The 15,233-nt window shown below is 34.7% G+C and overlaps 2 protein-coding genes across 2 annotated transcripts; one reads left to right on the top strand and one right to left on the bottom strand.

Moving 5' to 3' along the window:
• The first annotated feature begins 424 nt into the window (after positions 1-424).
• LOC106639048 (uncharacterized) lies at positions 425-11,253 on the top strand. The gene is made up of 7 exons (XM_089588927.1): positions 425-666; positions 4,863-4,909; positions 4,964-5,042; positions 5,199-5,371; positions 6,991-7,378; positions 9,846-10,137; positions 10,969-11,253. Exons 1-7 carry the CDS (start codon positions 425-427, stop codon positions 11,251-11,253), a joined length of 1,506 nt encoding a protein of 501 aa, XP_089445053.1.
• A 1,262-nt stretch (positions 11,254-12,515) lies between these two features.
• LOC111643716 (uncharacterized) lies at positions 12,516-15,167 on the bottom strand. Its single transcript, XM_089588926.1, has 6 exons — positions 14,673-15,167; positions 13,925-14,066; positions 13,693-13,832; positions 13,424-13,627; positions 13,056-13,347; positions 12,516-12,961 (listed from the first exon to the last, which is right to left on the bottom strand). Exons 1-6 carry the CDS (start codon positions 14,885-14,887, stop codon positions 12,617-12,619), a joined length of 1,338 nt encoding a protein of 445 aa, XP_089445052.1. The 5' UTR covers positions 14,888-15,167; the 3' UTR covers positions 12,516-12,616.
• Between the last annotated feature and the right edge of the window lie 66 nt (positions 15,168-15,233).

Genomic DNA, 15,233 nt, shown 5'->3' with positions numbered 1-15,233 from the left:
GTGACCAAATTCAAATGCAATAAAGACACCTAAAGTTAATATAATGTGATAAAACCGTACGATATTTTTCACGTGTTTCAGGAAGGACTGAGGATCCCGACCAACAGATTCTCGAAGAAAAAAAAAAAAAAAAAGAAAGAAAGAAAAAAAAACCATGAAGCCCCAAAGCAACCCAACATCGTCAACCAGATTATCAGCATCGAGTTCGCAGCCCCGACTGGCAAGCCACTGCTCGATTCGGGGCTGATTATGCCGCCGCAGTCCCGGAACAGGTCCGCACCGCAGCCGGTCCGCCGAGAACCGGCCAACCATCCCACCTCAGAACCAACACCGCCAGTCCCACCCCATAAGCACGAGGAAAGATAGCAAAGAAGGCAAGGGAAGGGGAAAAAAAAAAGAAAGAAAATAGCGACTGGGCTAATTGATGAAGGGCCCAGCGCGCATTCGGCAACAGCAGCCAGCCGGAGCTGCTGTCAAGCACCACCAGCAGCATCACAGGCAGTTGTCGTCGCCGTGCAGTAGCGCCAGCAGCAATTCACCGGACCACGTTAAGTTCAAAGGGCTGCCTTGCAATGCCGCGGGCGCGGCTAAACAGAGACGGGCGGGAGGGGTACTTTGCGCCCTCGCGACGACGACGACGACGGCGGCGGTGCAGCCGAGCGAATGGTCAGTTCTTTGTTTGTATCCCTTCGGCCTTACTTTCGAGTGCCAATGTTACTTTGACGGAGGAGGGATGAGGAGGGTTACTTACTTTTTCTTTTTTTTTTTTTTTTCTTTTTTCGGGCTGGTGCATTTGCGCAGTTGTTTTTGTTAAGCTCATGGGAAGCTTAACGATCGGTAGGAGAGATGTATGTAAATCCGCGTACGCATTGGTTGGTTACTTTATGCCTTTTTTTTTCGGGTAAGGAGATTTTGATGCTCGGGGAAGGACGCGTTGCTTTATGGGTATCCAATTACGTGGATTTATTTTTTTAAGGAGGGGAAGGGACACGCGTGCATGTTTTTTGGTTTGAAGAGGCTTTGCTGCTGCTCGGGACAAGGGCAAAAACAACGGGTGCGTAACGAGGCGTGGTTGCGTTAATGTTGTTGACTGGCTGGGGGATTTTTTCTTTTTTTTTTCGAAAAAAAAAAAAAAATCATCGCTGGGGCTTTTTTGAGCGAGGAAACGTATATTTTTACTTAGAGGTCGTCGAGAAACCTCACGAGGAGATTGGGTAGAAATGGAGCGGAAAAAAACAATGCACACCTGCTTCTGGTGCACCGCAGAGGGGGATTGTTCGTGGAAATATTATCGCCGTGACGCGACGTGTGAATTGATGGTGTTAATGTCAGGGAAGCATTTTTTTCTCTTGGAATGCCGTGATACTTTACTGGATGGGAGTCAATGGGCTTAGCGAGGATGTTTATTTGGAAAATAAATTTTTTTACGTAACTATTTGGAATCTGTTTTTAAAATACAATTTTTGATTTATAAGTGTTTCAGTTTAGTATGATACCATCACCTCTTACGAAAACAAATACCTACGATTCAGATTTTTTTTTCAATTCTTTTGTTTCGATAAATTATAAAAAAATTTTTTTAATTATTAACCACCTATTTACATTTTTAGAAAATCAACAAGTTAATTTTGAATGCATAAAAAATGTTCACATAATTATAAAAATTTTCTAAAAATTAATTTATTTTAATAAATTGAATCGCAATTTTTTTGTAAGTGGTAAATATATTATTGTTGCACTTTTTTTTATTCACCGCTTATTTATTTTTTTTTTATTTTGATTCTAAAGCTATAATTGTAATTTTATAAATACTTAAAAATGTTATGAACATTCTAGTTAATAATAACCGTTGCTACTTTAATTTCTACAATTTTTTTTTCAGAACTCAATTAAAAATTTTAATTTTTATGAATGTTAATCCCTTTACAAAAATTAACTAAATGCACTGAAACAAGGCCCAATTGAATTCTTAAGATTTTTTTTATTTGAGAATTTAAAATTAATAATTAATATAAAAAATTGAAATTTAAAAAAAAAAATAAAAATTTAATATTAAATTAATTGTATAATTTTTTCGTGAAACTAAATTTACTATTTGTGCTGCAATTATTTTTGTTTAATTTATAATACTAAAAAAAATTTTTTTCAGCAATTTTTCCAAACGGTTTAAAAATCATACAATAATTCAAGTAAATATTTTACAACAATACTTAGACATTTTTACTATTTTAAATTCTTACAAAATAATGCACATTATTTGCATAGGGAAAATTAAACGTAAATAAAGCATTATTCGTTGGGAAAAAATTAAGAACCAAAGTATTTGGAAGAATATCCACGTGTTTTGTCAACAAAAGTTTTCATCGTTCCAAATATTTTTTATTGTTGCTGTTTGCAAAATTTCTTCTCACCCATGGCTATCATGTTTTTATTTATTTTTACTCTCGTCCACGCAGTCTCCACTCGTATTTTCGAAACATCGCACATTCACCACCCTACCCCTCACCTAACGTACCCATTTTCGTTTCACATTCGTTTGTTTTGTTTTTCGTCCATTCCCACCACTTAAAACTTCACTCGCGATAGTAACCGTCCGCAACACTTTAAGTGCAAAGGTGTCTTTCAATTGTCTGTCAGCCACAAACATTCCGCAGACGTTATCGGCTCTCGCACGCACCAACACGTGCTCTGGTTCCCCAAAAGTGATTGTCCGTCTCGTTGCAGCACTCGGATGCTTATCTGCACTTCCAAATTGATAGCCTCTGAATTGATCCACTTTAAAAACAACGCGCGAAAAGAGACCCACGAATAAAAGGAACCAAACCGTGTCGAGTAATAACAACGTTCTCGCGCGGTATCAATCGAAGGTGTACCATAATCGCGATGGCCTTTTCTATCTAAAATCGTAAAGTGTGCACGTGAGAGCTCGGGAAGGTCGCGGCATTGGCATTATAGACACACCTATACCCATGTGCGTTTACCAACACCCGTGTAACCGCGTAGCTGTTAAAAGGATGTGACAGATTAATTAAGGGCACGTGGATTTAATGCGTCGCGCTGGACTTTAATTACGCTTGACTACTCGGAGCGCCTCGTCGAGTGTAAAGGCGAGGGCTGTGGTTTATTATCTACCGAATCGCGGGTGGAAAAAATATTGATTGAGGAATTTTTTTTTAATTAAAAACGCATTTTTTTTTTTTTTTTTTTTTTTTCATTTCGATTTAATTTTCCGTGTATTTAATTGATATGGAAATAATCAAACTTTGATCAGTGAGAGAGTGAATTAATTGAGAACTGAGATGTTTGACACGTTTCTGGAAAAATCAATTCAGTTGTTATTTTTTACGGATTTTTAATTATTTTTGACATCCAGTCGTAATTAAACTTCAGGCTCAAAATTTGTGTTGTATTTTATTTTTTTACTATCGTAATACGACGTAAAATTGGATAAAAGTGACGTTGTATACTGTTTTAAATGACTAATTTAGTTTAAGCAATCGATGCGATATTGCATAATAATCTATAGTGTACGATCATTTAAGTAATAAAAAAAAACCACAAAGAAGTAAAAAAATTATTCAAACTCGTATCAAAGTAAAGTCTGGTTATAAAAAAGTCATTACGTCAGTTGGATACAATATAATTCTATAGCTGTTCGCGCACGTTGAATAACCAAAATCTAATCTAGAAGTGCTTACTCACTTGAGAGTAGGAGATCATTGCTCTTCTGAATTAAGACAGTATAATGCTCTTTAGACTAATTCTTTTTATGTTTATTATTTATTTATTGTCCAAATTTAAATTGATTACCAATTCATTAAATCAGTTAAGGACTACAAATTTATATTAATTATTATTGATAAAATTTATTTTATTAATAAATTAATTTAAAATTAAAATAAAGTGTTTGAGTTTTTTAAATTTATTAGATGCTACTCCGTTATTTAAAAGTGTATTTTATTTTAATTATTAATAACGATTGAAATAAAAATTTATTTTTGAATCACAGCGCAGCATTTAATGAATCAAAAAAGCCCTGGGACACTTTTTTGTATTTTAAATTAAGTTATTAATAATCTAAATATATTATCCAAGTTTTGAAAAAATTTACATATATTTTTATATATTTTATGTAGTAAATACAAGTTTCAATTAGATTTTTTAACAAACTTTGTACTTAAAAAAATACTTTAAATATTTAAATTATGAACTACAAAAATTCTAATTACTCTGTTTTATACAGATGATTTACAATATTTTGTTTTATATTAAAATATAATATTTGTTAAAATATTTCATTTGAAGTAAATTATTATAATTACAATTATTTAGGCAAATTATTTAAAAAATCTTTACAGAATAAGCTTGCAGCTGACCAAACTAAACACTTTGATTAACTGGAATGGCATTTAATTTTGAATAATAAAAATATTTATTTACTGTAAAAAAAATATTTATTAAATTTTTTAAAATAATGTACAGTATGATTAAGATTTTTGTCTTTATTTATTGAATAACCGAGAAACCCACGTAATAATAGTCACACTAGAATTTTATTTTTTTAAATGATTATTTGCTCAATCCAGCACTATAAAGTTAAGAGAGCTAAAAAATGACTAACGACAAATCATTGCCCCAAAAATGTATCACTGATCTAAGTAAAAAAACCGCAAAAATTTAATTCTTATTGTGATGCATGAACTAGAAACTGTTAACCGTTTGGTCAGTAATTATTCCAGCTCGTATAGTGATTTTTACTCTGATGTTTAAGCAACACGCATTACGATCGCAGGACAAAGTAATTTTTGTTTTTCATTAATTAAAGAACAGTGTATGCTTGAAGAATGAAATATATCTTTCAGGATCGAGACGGACTCCCTCGACGGGGATGTATCCCAGCTGGTAACCGGCAACCATCGCCACCAGCCCACAGCCAAAGTAACACCATCGCCATCAGCAGCAGCAACGAAAAAGATCAGCGTCAAACGGTGTTGCAAGAACTCACTCAGCTCCGGCTACTCGAGCCACTCGCCCCCGCTATCGTCCACCACCGTCTCCTACGCTGCCGCGACACCGACCAATCCCACCATCAATCGCAACCATAACAACCTCAATCACAACCACCACCATCACCACCACCACCACCACCATCCCAACACCCGTAACAACAGCCATAATAATAATAATAACAATGGTAGTGCCACCATTGGTACCTCGGCCAAGGCCCTCGCACCGATACGCGAGGGTGAGATAATACCGAGGCCCATTTGGCCGATGTCACCGAGTGATGACTCGTCCGTCGAGAACTCCTCCCCGGACACGGCTTCGAGCGATGATGCTGGACGCGAGGGTAATAATCGCAGACAAGAGAGTTAGTAATTACTGATACATTTTTTTGCTTTTTTTTTTCTTTTTTTAGTTTAAGCACAAATTTTCGGTTATGTGGTGGGAATACGGAAATTTTTACGGTTAAAACTACTGTAGTTATTTTCTCCGGATAAATTTATCCGGAATCTATGGTTCAATCGGTAGGTCGAAATTATGTTCCGAAGTATGTTTTCATGGTAGGTTTTGAATCTTAATATTGAAATTTAACTTATTTCTGGACAAAACTTTTTTTTTGTTAAATTGAGTCACGTCAAACAAATTTCTAGCATTAATGCACGAAATGATTTTAATAAATTTTTTTCCATTTTTCCTCGTGTAGTAAAGTTTTTGTTTTCCCGAGCATCGTCTAGACACTTTTCTCCTTACAAAAAAACTTTCTCGCACATAAATATGTGTCAGGAAAAAAAAAAAAAAAAAAAAAAAAAAAAAAAAAAACACCAAAAATGAACTAAAACCACAAACTGAGTCAAAAGGCAGCATCCATTATCCTGCACACGTCCGCAAATCTGTTGCTCTCAAAGACGCGGTAGCCCTGACTTTTGACGTTTTTTTTTTCTCACCCGAAAATAAAAGAAAACCCATATCCTCTCGCCACAAGGCCAACGCCAATTTCACGAACGCCCCGCGAGATCCCTCGCTCACCGACCGTCAACCACCTAATGCCATACCCAGAATTAAAATTTCACGCCCGTAAAGACCAGCACTTAACTCGGCTGTTTCACTCGTCGCAAATCACACGGTGTGCCTACGTGGTGCCGCGCGCTGCCCGTGTATAATCACAATTCCCCTACAAAACCACAAACGCTTTGCCAAAAAAAAAAAAAATATTTATATGTATATATATACCTCGCCACTTGTGTGTCTCTTGATGCAACGAACAACAAAACTGCGGCCTCAACCTTTGCGAAGAAAAATCAAAATGATTGCCTTGTCACACCACGTTTGTGCGGGACAAAATTTTTCCCGGGATTTCTCGCCTCGTTTCAAAATATTTTACATCTCGTCCCAAAACGAAAACAATAAAGAACCATTTTCAAATGTGTAAGGAACAATTTTTTTTTTTTTTTCTACCACGAGATTTAAATTTCTCTGAAAAATATCGGGTTAATGGAAATTCGTGATTGTTCTGAATGTCCAGCTACTGCTTTATGCTGTCCTAAATAAAATTTTTAATTCAGTACGATTAATTTTAATGGCAACGAATCTCTTATAACTGAATAAGAACTTTCAAGTTTACGGACACTAATTTTAATAAAAAATGAAATTAAAAAACTAAAGATTTTACGTAAAATTCAAATACATGGCATACATATAAATTATGTTTGCGAGAACTCCGGAACTTTAATTTAACGTAACTGTTTTTTATGATTTTACTGGAAAAATTAAATGATTGAATAATTTTGTATGTTTATTTAAAAAATCTCACTTAATTGTACCATCTCCAAAATCAGTCGGGTGACAATAGATCTTTTGTAACGTATATTTGGTTTTGATCGCTCAACATAAATCTATATGTAAATGTAGCGAAATTACAATTAAGTAAACACATAATTTTTGAGACTTGAAAAAAAAAAAAGTAACAATGTAAAAAAACCTACACAGGTCTGTACGGCTCGGCCGGCTACCGCAGCAGCTGCGAAGCGAGCAGCAGCGACTACGGAGGCGCGTCCAACAGCAGCGGCGCCCTGTCGGCCCGCGACGTCCTCCTGGAGCTGTCCCGGACCCTAAGCTCGGTGCTCGAGGGTGACTGTCCCAAGAGCGATGAGGAGATACTCAGGGACATCACGCGGACCGTGGCAGTGGCCCAAGTCGTGGGTGCGGCCGGTGCCGGTGGGGCCGATGCCGAAGGCGACGATGGCGGCAGAAGGGCCTCCCCGTCGATCTACGAGGAGATATACAGGAACAATGCGGGATCACTGGCCAGTAGCGCCAGGGAGTCGAGCTCGACTGCTGGGATGAACCCCATCAATTCGAGACTCTATGGGCATAGGTGAGTTTTTTTTTTTTCCTTACTTTTTTTGGCTGGGAGAGGGAATTTTTTTGTTTTATTATGTAGTACGTGTTGAGAAATCGTTAAAGTCAAGGGGATTGGTTTTGGGTATCGGAGCTGTATTCGGATTTGACGTTTGAAGGAGAGTAGGTTACAAGGAGCCGAGCGTTTTACTATTGCGGAAAAGCGCTGTCTGGTGTATTACGTAAAACAGTATAATTTATGGGAGCTGTTTATTAAAATAAACACTCGATCGACGTGTTGTGTGTGGATAAAGAAGCAAAAACATGCATGATGTGAAAGTGATTACATATAAAAAAAATATTTGTCTCACCAGAGTCCCCAGAAGTTGAGGAGAGTTTTTGTCGAGGCACAACACGGTATGAAAATGGTCCCCTTCAGAAATGAGAGAGAATTTATTCCTGAATAATTCATAGATTAGATGTAAAACAATGTTTTTAGTTTGTTTTTCTTTAGTTTTTTACTAAATGTAATTTATTTTTTTAAATTAATTTTCTAAATTTTATAAAATATTCTCATTACTTTTTTCAATTTTAGGGTGATAAAATCGATATTTACAAATTTTCGTTGCTTATTGTATTTAGTATAAAATTTATGTTAGATTTATTTTAAATCTCATAGTTTGTTAAAAAAAATTCACTGTGCTCAGTAAAGCGTTTTTTTTTAAACTTTGCCTATTTTTAACTACTGAAGCAAGGATTTTATGAATAAATCGACGAGATCGCTGTTCCTGTATTTATTTATTTATTTTTTTTTTTTGTTTAAATTCATCCCTAAGATATAAAAAAAAAACGTTTTTATTGCAAAATTAGGTTAGAAAATTATTCCTCAAAATTTTGGTAACATCATCTAAAAAATGTAAAAAAGCCGATAAAATCGTATCACAAATTTATCAATGTTCATGTACTCCTAAAGGCCCACGGAAGATGACGATATGCCCTGCAAGTGTATGAAAAAAAAAAACAAAAAAAAAAAAAAAATCTAAAAGAAAATTGTGAAATTTCTCACATCTAAGAAGATAAACAAAAATTATTTTTTGCCCAGCTGTTGAGCGAGTACTATTTAAAACGCGTAATGAAAATCATGGAAAACCCGATCTAGTTGAAAAAAAAAAAAAAAATTAAAAAAAATTAAAAAAAATTAAGAACCTCACCTACATCTCTCTTTTGCCATGCAATAAGTTCACTTGCATGACGAAACGAAATGTACACTTGAACGTTGCTTTCTATTGCCAGGCGGATACCTCTACTTATAACTGGTAAGAGAGAGAAAGAGAGAGAGACCTTGGGATTTCGTAAAAGTCAGGACAGAGCGAACCGCAGTCAAATGCAGCTTACACTAGCTATACATCACATCCGGGTACTTGTGGGCACATATATATATAGTGTGCATAAGTATGCCCTCACGTGATGGATACAACATAATTTTACAAACGCATGCTCGTAGAGCGGAGGAAGGAGTTGCGCGTAGGTGTTCCCATGCAGGTATATATACATGTACAACTCATGTGGGCATTGCCAATTTTTTTACGAGCGCACTCGTGGGCTCAGCGGGTCGGTTTTCTTATATATGGCCTCTCGGGGCTCGCCTCTGCAATGCTAAACGAACGCTTTATAGGTGGTGCGGGTACGTATAATGTAACACAAAGAACTTGGCCAGACAGATACGTGCACTCAGCTGCGCATGTAATTCAGCATTGTCTCGATTTTTCCTTCTAATTATTGCCCTGGATGCCGTTACTTTTACTCTTATGCGTCGTTATTTTTTTTTTTTTTTTTTTTTTTTTTTTTTTTTTTTTTTTTTTTTTTGAGTGGACAAAAGTACATAATTTTCACACCTAATCTTGTAAATGAAACGTTTTTCAATCAAGCGTACATCGCTACGAATAGTCATACGTACTGTCATAAATCTTTTATTATTATATTACAATGAATAACTTAATTTAATTCAACCTTTATCTTTAACTTTTAATTATTAAAGTAGCTTTGAAACTAAAAGGTGATTCATTTTACTTTGGTAGTGAAGGAAAAAAAAAATAATAATAATAATAAAAAAATTAATAATCAACAAACTTTATTAAAATAAAAAAAAGTGTAACGAAAAGGAGGGTTATATTTATTACACTATATTTTTTATCCCACAAACGAATTGAACCTTCAAAAATCTTCATCCAATTAAATTTTTTCATACCTTAATTAAAGCTTTAAAATAAATTATTTAACTTTGTTTTATTCACCCTATTTATTTATTCAAAAACATACGAAAAAATGTTCAAAACAACACGATTATAAAACAACTGAACCTTTCTTTTTTATTGTGAAAGAAATTCTTCAATACCTCATAAGATTGGAGCCCAACTCAATTTTTTATCTCCCCATGATATTTTTTACGACATTTTGAAAAACGCAACAAACGAAATCTGCGATTTTCCTTAATTTTTCCCTAGATGCTACTGCGAAAGGAGCGTTTTATGCCAGAGTCGCCCGGGCTCGGTCCAACCGTCCCCAAAATCGGCCGATCGCAAGGCCCAATGCCCACCGAGCGTCTATCTTCTCCGGGGCGCGGAAAACAGCTTCGTCACGTGCAATTGCAAGGGCTACGACAACGGCCCCCAGCAGGACCGATCCCCCGGAAAGAAGGGCCCTTGCAAACAGTCGAGAAACAATCAAAACGACGGGCGTCCCGACAAAGATGCGAGGTTCAATTACCCCTCCATCGCCGAGCATGAATATACCACGGTGAGTATAAAAGGGATGAGTAATTCGAAGCTTTCTTTGGTGACTCTCGGAAAAATTGTTCCTTAACTGCGAGATACAAAGAAAAAAAAAAGAATTACTAGTGTGTTGGTAAAACAAGGTTTATCTAATCTAAAGTGATTATTTTAATGCTTGATAATCTGTACTCAACAAGTTGAATGGAGTTAAAAAATTGCAAATAAAACATAACGATTAATTTGGTAGGTCGACAAACGTATTGATTAACGTACATCGCATACACACTTTAAAATTTGAATGGGTGTAGAGTCTTTGATTCCTTGTATCGTGTTTTTGTATTAAATCCATCAATGTTCATATCTTTAGATATAAAAATTTAATAATTATTCTTTGATGATAATTAAATTTTGTATCAATTTTGGTCCATATCACTAAATTAAATTTCTATATTTATTTTTATTGGTGATCATTAAACCGATGCTACATATAATGTAATTAATGGTACTATTTGTTTGTAATTTTCCAATTATAAATGGAAAAAAGATAAGTTACAAGAATTTCTACCCATGAAAAGTAAAGTAAAGTTGGCTAAATTACAAAGATTTTTGTACAAAATATCATAAAGTTAATCGTGAAAGTGCTACAGTATTTACTGATTATTAACAGCAAATTAATAGCAAGTAAATTGTTACGAATGAATTATTTTTTAATTCTTAAAATCCATTAAAATCCTTCCATCAAAAATTTTCCATCAGAGAAAAAATTTTACGGTAGAACACATAGTTATCTCGGGGCACATTGTGATCTCAACATGAAAAGTAAGCAAGTCGTTAATCGATAAAAAAAAAATTTCAGCTCCAGTGCAGCGACGAGTACTCATCGTCGTCGGCGACGAGCAACCACGACGGCTCGAAAAGCAACACCTGGAACAAGGACTTCCGCGGCTTCGACAAGAACCTCGACTTCACCCTCGACGCCCTCCACGCCGAGCGCCTCGGCCGCGCCATTGCCCGCGCCAAGCGACGCAGACGCTGGTGCTGCGTCTTCGTTATCGTCTTCGGCCTCGTCTTCTTCGTCCTCGTCGTCATCGTCGTGTCCCTGGCTGTCACCAAAGGCCGCAAAGTCTTCGGTAGTATGTGATAAATAACCGTTACGATCTTATTGTTGTGTATTATTATTATTATTACTATTTTATTCGTATTCGTATTATTATTTTCTTTTTTAAGTCCGTCTTTTAGGTTTTTCGAAGGAACGATTTTTCCTTTTTTTTTTATCTTCGAAAGAGACTGCGCATATGTACTCATGTATTGTGTATCGCTACTGATGTTTTTTTTTTTTTACTTTTATTTCTTTCACTGTACCTATACATTTTGCGTTTAATCGAGTCTTGTAATTTGACAAAGTTGAAGTGGAGTTACGTTTGGTGATACGCGCTATAAATCATTACATTATTATATGACAACTATTATCAACATTATTATTATTATATAACTAATCGAAAGACTTTGTGAATTGTAAGACGTAGCGTTCAAATAAAAAAACATTATTAGTTGAAAATTTAGAACACGTACGTATTTGTCCGTTTAATGCAATAAAGTGATATTATATCAATATAACCGAATTACTCTATTGTTTTGTCATCACCTTATATCATGTTTTCCTTCTTGTATGATTAGTTTGGAGTGAAAAGTTGAAGTTTTGAATTCATTCGTTTGTAGCTTTTATATTTTTATTTCATGGTAAATACATGTAATTGTAATTTTTGTAAGAAAATTCAAAAAAATCGTAGAAAGCTTCAATAACGCTAAGTTGTTAGCTTTGTAGCCACCTAATCTGCAAATATCCAAACAGTTGAGGTTTTCCTCGATTTTTTTTTCTATTTACGAAGAACCCAGCTTTATATATTTAAGCAATGTTACCAATAAAAGCAACACATTTTTGTCTGTAACCCTTGAAAGTGACGACCAAGACTGCGCCATTACATACTACATGGGTTATCGACAGAAAAATGAAGTTCACACGATATGCCGTTTACTAGCTTAAAGCTCCTGTATCCTGTATGTAAAAAATCCACTTGTCCGATTTTTAAAACGATTAACAGATTTTTCTGGATAACTCTGGTGGCTTCCTTTTGAGGGAAGACAACGACTGGCTAGCTCAGTCGGTTTATTCAAGAGAGATATAGGTCGCGTTTCCACTATTAACAGTTAGACTCAGAAAAAAAAAAAAAAGAAATCCCAGTACCAGTACGATATAGATGGGGTGAAGATATCCTTCCATAAAGCTGCAAATGGATGTGTCAAAGAAGGCTTTACACCGTAGGACTCGCACGAAGACTCGCATACCTTAGGAACAAGAAGGGATATGTCTAGAAACAAAATACAAATAAAAAAAAACATGTATTTGTTTTAAGTTGCGATAGTTTTTTTTAAATCTCTTAGGGAAATCGTGAAATAAATATTTTTCGCCGATTTTTGTAATAACTACAACTATTGTATTATCATCAAGATGATGCATTAGACGTTTCTGGTACCAAAACTTCTTCTCCAAATTGATTCAATAATCTCGCTGACTCCCGGTCTTCCGATATAACGAATTTAAGATTTTTAACATCACTTGGATACTTATAAAATGCATTGAACCATTTTTTAAGTCCATTTTCATAAAATCCGGGTAAAGGCTCAAGCTTTGCTTGTTCAATGAGACACTTTAAATACAGCCAGTGCACGTCGCCCAAATTGTGATAATCCTTTTTCCTCTGATTCTCCTGCAATTTAATATCTTCCATCATCACCTCTCGCGATGGCAGCTTTAGCGTCCCTTTTAGAACTGATACGAAGAGCTGCACCTATTTTCGTAAAATTAATGCATTTGAAACAAATTTTACTATTCAAGATGTATGTATGTATGCATGTATGTATATAAGCACGAAAAAAAATCACCTGCATATGCGAAGTTATAAAAGGTATGACGTCGTTGGGCAGATTGATAAAACACATTGTTGGATGGTTTATGTTTATCATGTGTCTGTAGAGAGGCGTGATGTAGTTGTCATCAAGTTCAATACCACATTCGTTGTCTAAAAAGGGAAAACTGTAAAGATATCCCGTACAGTAGATGAAGCTGTCCACTGTGAGAACAGTTGAATCCTTATCCTTGAGGTAAACACTATTTCCGTTGATTTTGGCTACTCCCGGCACTTGGATTATATTTTCAGGGAGCTGGTATTTCAATCTGGATATAAAATTTGGCAAAGTGCTGTAAAGTAAATTTTATATTTTAAGTACATTACAATGGGAAAAAATTTAACTTTTCTTTTTCGTGGCTCAAGTAAACTTGGGAGGCGTATTTCGTTAATTCCAGGGCAATATCGATTCCGGAGTAGTTAGCTCCCAGCAACAGTACTTTTTCGTCACGAAATTCCTCGGGTCTTCTGTAAGAGTGGCTGTGTAACATTTTTCCTGCAAACGTTTCTGAACCGATTATTTTCGGCACATGAGGGACAGAGTGATGCCTGTACAAACACAAAAATGTACATTTTTATTGACTTTTTTTTATGATTTTTTATGACCATCTCACCCGATACAAATCATCACTGCATCAAACTGTAGCTCTTCGGTTGATTTATTTTCTAAATTCTTTACTTTAACATTCCACGTTTCAGTGTTTTCGTTGTTGGACTTTGGCATTGGACGAATATTTTCGACCAAAATGTTGAACTATAAACAATAGTTGAAAAAGAATTTTGGATGTACCAAAGTAAATGTCTTTTTAATTGTGAAAAAAAAAAAAAAAAAAAATGTACCTTTATATATTTTCTTATTTCAAAATGAGACGTGTAGTCTTGCAAATAGTTCAGAAACACTTCGTGATGTACGCAGCAATGGTCAGCATTGTCGTCCCCTACTTTTGGAAAATCGGGAGAACCCATCACTTCCTTTGGAATATTCGTTCTGAAATGTTTCAAGGTTCGTACAAATAAATTTTTGGACATTATTTTGCTACTATGAGGATTGATTTAGATGTTACTCAATAGATCAAAATAAATCATCATTGGCAATCAGTAAAAAGAGATGAATGTTTTATTACTGGAATTTTAAGAAGTTTCCGGCAAAGATAAAAATTGTTAGATAAAACTTTAAAAAATTACGTTCTTATCAAGAACATTATGATATATGTGCGTATGAATTTTATCAATATTTTTTTACAGACGCATTTTCAAGAAGAAAAAAATTTTACTATTTAATATAGTCTCTTGTGGAGTCGGTTATTTAATTGTATTCAAAGTAACATTTAAATAAATTAAAACTTTTAAATAAAATTTCCCAGAGTTAAAGAAAAGTTAATTCAAAATGAAAAAAGAATAAACGAATTTTAAAAAACCATACGAAACATCTTTAAAAAACTTACATTGAATATAATTAACCCACATAAAAGTCTATGTTAAATTGTGAAATTAATTGATTTTTTTTTTTTTACAAAAATACGCCTGCAAAAAATATTGAAAAAATTCATTTAACTAACATTCTTTTTTTCCAGAACCTCCTTAACCTTCGTACCTCAAATTTTTATACATGCTTGAGTGTATTGGCAAGCCATGTTCATCGTGACCAATGTTTTCACTGTAAATCCAAGTGCCTCCGATGTCTTTGTTTTTCTCAAAAACCACAAAATCAAACGTCTCCGGATAGGCGGCTAAAAATCGAGCCGAGCACAAGCCAGCAATTCCTGCTCCAACCACGCAAACTTTTTTCTTTGTATTATCTTTAAACATTTTTGCACAGAAAGTGGCCGGTTGTTTTTATTTTTTTTTTTCACGCATTAACACACCATCAATTTTTTTTAAATTATTAAAATATCCTACATACAATGACCCATCACTTTCCTGTTTTGTATGTGAGAATTTTTCAACCACGAATTGTAATACAATGAATTTTTTTCAATTTAAAAAAAAGTAATTTAATTAAAAAATAATATAGTGATTAAAGTATTAGACTGTATACTAGTGATGATTTTTGTAACTACGAATAATTCTTACTTGATGAACTTTTCAAAGCAACTTCACGAATTATACTGACTTCTTTATCGGAGCAGCAGAGTTTCGAGGGAGTAAAATCAAG

This window comes from Copidosoma floridanum, unplaced genomic scaffold (assembly GCF_036245765.1).
Source record: "Copidosoma floridanum isolate Cflo_tuat_1 unplaced genomic scaffold, Cflo_Japanese_pri ptg000007l, whole genome shotgun sequence".
Taxonomy (NCBI): Eukaryota; Metazoa; Arthropoda; class Insecta; order Hymenoptera; family Encyrtidae; genus Copidosoma; species Copidosoma floridanum.
The sequence above is the reverse complement of the archived record's forward strand: the minus strand, read 5'-3'. Positions and strand labels throughout refer to the sequence as shown.